The 6,682-nt window shown below is 34.9% G+C and overlaps 1 protein-coding gene across 1 annotated transcript; it reads right to left on the bottom strand.

Moving 5' to 3' along the window:
• Positions 1-3,440: 3,440 nt before the first annotated feature.
• LOC137745246 (signal peptidase complex subunit 3B) lies at positions 3,441-6,255 on the bottom strand. Its single transcript, XM_068485163.2, has 6 exons — positions 5,955-6,255; positions 5,792-5,839; positions 4,620-4,682; positions 4,215-4,268; positions 3,875-3,961; positions 3,441-3,755 (listed from the first exon to the last, which is right to left on the bottom strand). Exons 1-6 carry the CDS (start codon positions 6,243-6,245, stop codon positions 3,630-3,632), a joined length of 669 nt encoding a protein of 222 aa, XP_068341264.2. The 5' UTR covers positions 6,246-6,255; the 3' UTR covers positions 3,441-3,629.
• Positions 6,256-6,682: the final 427 nt, after the last annotated feature.

Raw genomic sequence — 6,682 nt, 5'->3', positions numbered from 1 at the left:
TATGCAAAAATCATATATACAAAAAACTAATAAATTATGAGATCATTTAGTTATTGAATTGTATAAAAACTTCACTTTATTGAGCAAAACTCTTCTAGAAATATTATTTGTCATAAATTAGTTTTATAATAATAATAATGAATAAATTAATATTTTGTGCTTTTAAAAGAAGGTGAATTCAATCTTCATATTTTTTATATTGTTGCAGCTTTAAGTCAAATTGGCAATATGGTGTTTCCCTCTGCCTTAAATCCTCAAGTAATTTAATTTACAATAATTCTAGGAAGACTAAATTTGTAGATTAAATTTTGAAAACTAAAGAACATGAAAGTTGATGATTGGTTTATTACTTAGGTATTGATAAACGTGTTCATTCATATTGGTGACATATCATTTAATTTGCAATTTAGTCTCCAAATTTAGTCTCCCTAACATTACCCTTTAGTCTAATTTGTATAAATGATTTTATTTTTTGCCAAAAGAAAAGTTGTCTTTTTCATAAAAAAAAAAAGATATCTAAAACTACATTAATGCAACATTCTTTGTCAACTAAAAGAATGTGAAAAGACATCTTTGTCTTCTATCACAATAAAAAAGTTAACAACAGTAACGTAATTTTACAAGAAAAAATTTTGTTGTTTTTTTAGGGAATTATTATTAGCACTTCAAAAATCTCATTCTGTACTCCAAACTTTTTATATTAGGAAAGAAAAATACACTTGTGAGGAGTGTAAAATGAGATTTTTTGAGTGCCAATAACACTTTCCTTTTTTTAAACCTCACATATATGTAATTTTATCATCTTTAATTAAAAAAAAATTAAAAACAACCTCTCTCTCTCTCTCTCTCTCTCTCAATTTTAACAACAAAAGTAAAAAATTTCACACACTTTGTATTGGTTAACAAAAGGAGTTTCACTAGCTAACATTTTTGTATTCGTTAACAAAAATGATAATTTTACTATCTATTTGTACCATTGTTTATACTATTCCTCTAATAGATATGAGATTCATATGAATTAGTGAGCCTTACTTCCATTAGAGAAATGATACAAATAAATCATAAGTTTAGCACTATTCTTTTTCTTTTTGGTTTATTATAAGAAAGGAAGCAATAAAACATTTCAAATACCAATAGATCCTAATTTTGAAGACCTGTGAATACCTTTTTTTTTTATATAAACCTCTAGATTAATTGAATCATTGAGTCTTGGTTAAATTGGAGGATAAGCGTCGAAATTTTTTAAGGAGACACGAAGGAAACACATTTTTCGGGACAGAGGATCTGTGGCCCTATTGTACCTAATCGTGGATGATTAGTTTAGTCTACTTGTCAACCAAATCCACTCCTCTCCACTTCCCCTCCCTCTAGTTTCTCTCTCTAGCTCTTGTTTGCTCTTCGTGCTAAGACTGCTAGTATACTAATTTTTTAAGATATTGTCCTTTTTGCCGCAAGAAATTAACCCCCTTTGTTTTATAAAAGAAAGAAATTTTATTATATTTGAATGGAAATGTTTACATTCGAAGACAAAATATTAAACAATCATTCTAGCTCAAAACCATCTCAATTATGAAAGTCTCATTCTCATACAACAAACCAAGCCACTAGATAGCTATCTTGTTGATAAATTTTACTAACCTCAATTGTTATTTCAAATACTGAATATCAAAGAGGATGTCTTCAATTATAACATTAGGATGAGTATTTCCGTTAAGCATTTCCACTAGACATGTGGAGTCTGATTCAATCTGAACCACCTCAAAGCCCTTATCGCTACAAGCCAACATTGCCACTCGTATTGCTTCCACCTCCGCCATTAAACTAGATTCATATATGGCAAGCCTTGACCATTGCTTGCCCCTTGAATGATACCCACATAACCTCTTGCTACCTATCCATATCCACCACAACCCAACGCCCTGAATCAAGCTCCATCAATATTCACTTTGATCGTACGAAATGATGGGCTTACCCAACTTTTAGGAAGAGGATCACTAACCTGGCCAATCTCTTGCCGTTGCACCCCATCTACACATGGTACCCTCCCTTGTTTCAATTCCTCAAACTCACACCATTGTTTCGTCAGTAGCATTATGGACTCCATTGGCTCCACATTTTTCTTTTCAAATGCTAAGCAATTTCGAGACTTCCAAATTCTCCACAAGCCAAATACCACCCATTTTAGATCTCTCCGGATCTTCCTTTTTTTCATAATGGTCTATGAGCCTTCCCAACATTCGGAAAAATCACCTACCTATACTAAGGTAGAATCTAATTGAATAGGTGTCCCAACCCAAAAGACCCGTGCAAACGGGCATTGAAAGAACATTTGACATTGGGTTTCATCCACAACACCACAAGTCAGGCAAGTAGTAGCAAGACGAATACCTCGATGCTGAAGGTTCATTTTAAACACCAAAATATCTTTACAACCCATCCAAATGAAATGTCGTCGTTTATTTGGGACATCCAACTTCCATATATTTGACCATATCTTACTCCGGCCTTGTCCCACACTTGACTCCCCCTGACCTTTTCGTCCTTGCAAACCCTTTTCCCACTTGGATTTGTAAACCCTTAATCCCTAATTTACTCTCTCTTTAATCCTTTTGGATTAAATTAAAACACAGATCTGGGTGGGCCTGACAATTTCTAACACGACCTATTAATCTGACACGAAAAGACATGAAATTAATAGGTTTTCTGGTTGACACAATAAGGAATTGGGTCGTTATCGGGTAACCCGATAAGCACCTACTAAGATAACACGTCAATCCAAGTATACATGTGAGTAACCTGTCACACGATAAGACAATATTAATTTACTAACTCTATACATCTAAAAATAAAACTATAACTAACAGCAGTAGGATAACAAATGAAAGTTAAAATATAAATACATCTATATATATTAAATTTAGAAAATTGATGACCATTGGATCGATAGAGATTTAATCTCGAACGTCTAATGTTTTTCTCAACCCTAAATCAAACACTCTCTCTCTCGAACTGCACTCTCGAATCTCAATCTCGAACCTCAACTCCGACTAGCCACAAGTCTACGACCACCCTCTCCGATCTCCCTCCACCACACCACTGTCTTCACATACAACCTAGTAACCCACCACCAGTCGATCTGCTACTTTTATCTCTCATTCTCCCTCCTTGGATCGAGCGAATCTTGTTAAGATATTTTATGGCAATGTTAAGATATTTTGAAGCAATATTTATGTGAAAATGTGGCTGTGCAAATTTTTAAAACAAATTTTCAAACTAAATGATGTGTCACCAATAAAAAATTAACACGTTAATTAACATTTAAGTAATAATCCAATCATCAACTAGCACTTCCTTTGGTTTAAAAAAATTAGTTTAAAAATTTGATCTCCCTAGCATTATCCAAATCTAAAACAACTTTCGTTCACAAGCCTGCAAGTATCTTCCAGTTCAAGGCAATAAATTAGCAACCGAAGTTAAGAGAATCCAAAAATATGATCAAACCTCGTATATTTCTTTTTCTCATAACAAGTAAAAAACCTTCCCTGTTTCTATGTCTCTAATTTGTATCCCCTTCGGAATAGAGGCCAAAGCTACAGAGAAAAAGATACACAAGACAAAGCACCTCCCCATCATCTATACTCCTGTGGCAAGCGATATCCCGGCATGACGATCTTGTCAGCGAACATTTTGCCCGTCTTGGGCATGACGTGCCAGTGCAATGTCAAGTTGAATTCTTTACCCCGGAGATTGGTTCCCTACACAAAGATGAATTACAAAGAGAGTCAGTTATCGATGGAGCCAAGAAACTACAATAGATCTTAGTCTCCGATGAAGCCAAGAAACAGATGCAAAAAATGAAAGCGACTGCTCGTACCTGATCAATGAAGCGGTACTTGTTTGAAGTATGAATCCAAAACTTGGCATGTTCCTTGGTTGGTAAGATACCATCCCAAAGAGAGATCTGTAAAATAGTGTTAAAACTTTATGCAAAGACTTTTTTAAGCAATAACTAAAGCACTGTGCAGTCTACAAGCCCTAGAAGATACTATAGAGTGGATATGCAGATCCGAGGGACACATACAAGCAAAACAAATGGAAAAACAGTTATTCAGTGAAAGAGAAGAGTTGTTAATCTCAATTTTTACCTCAAGAAAAGCAAAATCGAAACATATAACTAACCAGAAATATAACTTGAAACATATATGTGCAGATACCTGATTCAGTGAGTTCTTTGGGGTTCCATACTCAGCGGCTAGAAAAACAAAAACCTGTCATGCATTGCAGATAAAGTAAAAGGGATCAGGGTACTGGCTGGAAAATAAAGAGACCGAATTTTCTAATTGTGGTATGCACAACTTAAATTTCACCAGACCGTATAAAATAATGCAGCCAACCATGCCAACAAAAACCGTTTCTCAACACAAATGGTAGGTTTTGAATTTTGGTTGGTGCTTCTAGTCCTATGCATGATAGTTGCCATCACTCTCCAAAAAGTCATTATCATAGAGTTCCGCGCAGTGTACCCAAAGACTACTTAAAGCATGCACAGAATATACTAAAAAAATTTAAGTGATCATGAATGCTAACACATACACACACAAATTTGTGAAATTGCAAACCTGCTTTGTATTCCATGTAAACAATGACTGCAAGTCTGCTGATATATTCATAGTCATGCTGACCTGCATAAAACGAAAATCATGTTAGTTCATACCAAACTGTGATTCATTCATAAACATAATCTTCCTTTTTCAATCACCCAACTATCATGGTCACTATAAATCAAAGAAGCAAATCCGAAGTTCATGATTCAAAGTGTAACCAACGGGAAATAGGACGACAGTTCAAGAACCTAGGGAGCAGTTGAATTGCTGCCAGTCAGGTTTACTATAACTTTCAGCTCTAGCAAATGCCCTCGTATTTTATTTTACCTGTTTTCCTATTGGTAGAGGAATCACTTAAATAAATATTGTGAGCTCAGCTCATGCCCTGTAGACATGCAACTATCTGTCAGTACTCTAAGGTTGCACCCAATCTCTAGACCCACCCCAGCCAGATAAATAAACCTTAATATTAACCACGCAAATAGAATGTTATACCTTATCTACTTAAAAGTTCAAGCCAAAATTTGGAAAGAGAAATGTTAGGCGTCAACACGGAAACTACCACCTATAATCCCGTCCCAAATGGAATGATCCCACTCTGTTCTCTTACATCCCGTCCCAAACCTCAACACGGAAACTACCACCTATAATTTGACTATAGGCCTCCATTTTGAGTGAGGAGCATAACAAAATACCACATGTTTTACAAGTTTTTAAGACAGTGATACAACTACTTAATTAGAAATTTAGTTATAAACCGATAAGCCAATGGGCTCGCACCAACATGTCAGAAAGGGGTGATTAAGCTCTCTACGATCCTAACACTACCGTTGTATAAACCCAACCTTCAATTCACAAAATGCATACCTAGATCAAATTCACATATTATGTACTGAAACTAAAACACAAAACCAGGAAATTTAGCACCGAAACCTGCATACCCATACACAACCTACACACACAGAGTGCATGCCCATGAAAATTTGATACATAAAATAAACACAAAAGCCCAAAGTACCAATCTTTAAACTGGATTAATCAAATACTATCCAGAGACTCAGTATAATCGAAATTCAGTCAACACCCATTTCAGCCAATACAAAATTGAATTCAAATTCAAAGAAATTTCACATATAACCCAAAAGCTACAAATTAAATTATTAAAAAAAAAATTGAAAGAAATGCACCTCGTCGTTCCCGTTCGGTTGCTTCTGAAACCAATTAATATTCAGCACCTAAAGAAAAACCCAACAAGCATATCAGAAACAAAATCCAACTGGGTATTTAAATTCGAACCCAAAAATCAAAATTTTTGAAATCGCAGATCTGCCCCACAGAGAGAAAGAGAACCTGGACTTGCGTAGTGGGAGTGGGGTGGTTGAGATTATCGGAAATGGAGGCCATGGCGCACATCAGGGCCAAAATTGTAACTGCGAAGGTCAGCAGAGCATTGGCTCTGTACCCGAACGAATGCATTTTCCAACTTTCTTTCTTTATTTCTGGGATTGTTTTTTCTTGGATTTCTGCTTCGTCTGGTTTTGGTCCGTGAAAGAAAAATGCGTGCGCTTTTTGTGGGTTTGAAGAGACGAAGACTTCAGAGGGTTTTTTTTTCCTCTTGTACTTAAGAATAATAAAACACATAGAGATTAGAGTGTGAACTTTGGATGGGATCGCTGGATCCTTTTTCTGCGATGCTAGGATTCATGATCGTAATTGTTTATTGTATATCGTATAGTCAATTTTTATTAGGTATTATTTATATTTAATTTTAAATTTTAAAAAAACTTCTAACCTCACGATGTAGGATTGATAGTTTCGATCACGAGATCCCTAAGATCTTTAGAAAAATAATCGACGAGGATCCTTTTCCCTTTGGATATACTGCTCAGTCATTGGACAAGACACGTCGGTGGGGCCCATTTGTCTTTTACTCTTCTCGTCTCTTAATTTTGTCCAATAATAAATTAACACATATTTTATTGTTTTGAAAAATAAGAAATATGTCATTAATTTTGTCCAATAATAAATTAAAACATGTTTTATTGTTTTGAAAAATAAGGAATATGTGATATTTTTTT

The sequence above is a fragment of the Pyrus communis genome, chromosome 12, assembly GCF_041283825.1.
Source record: "Pyrus communis isolate YQ-2024b chromosome 12, ASM4128382v1, whole genome shotgun sequence".
Lineage (NCBI taxonomy): Eukaryota > Viridiplantae > Streptophyta > Magnoliopsida > Rosales > Rosaceae > Pyrus > Pyrus communis.
This window is presented reverse-complemented; position numbering and strand designations above follow the sequence as displayed.

What these genes read in the sequence shown, in the direction of transcription:
- LOC137745246 (XM_068485163.2), bottom strand. Translation starts at nt 6,245, where the DNA reads ATGTGTTTTATTATTCTTAAGTACAAGAGGAAAAAAAAACCCTCTGAA. An exon ending in AACCGAACGGGAACGACGAG is followed by an intron (nt 4,683 to 5,791) that starts GTGCATTTCTTT and finishes CGTTTTATGCAG; the next exon opens with GTCAGCATGACTATGAATAT. An exon ending in TTACATGGAATACAAAGCAG is followed by an intron (nt 4,269 to 4,619) that starts GTTTGCAATTTC and finishes AATGCATGACAG; the next exon opens with GTTTTTGTTTTTCTAGCCGC.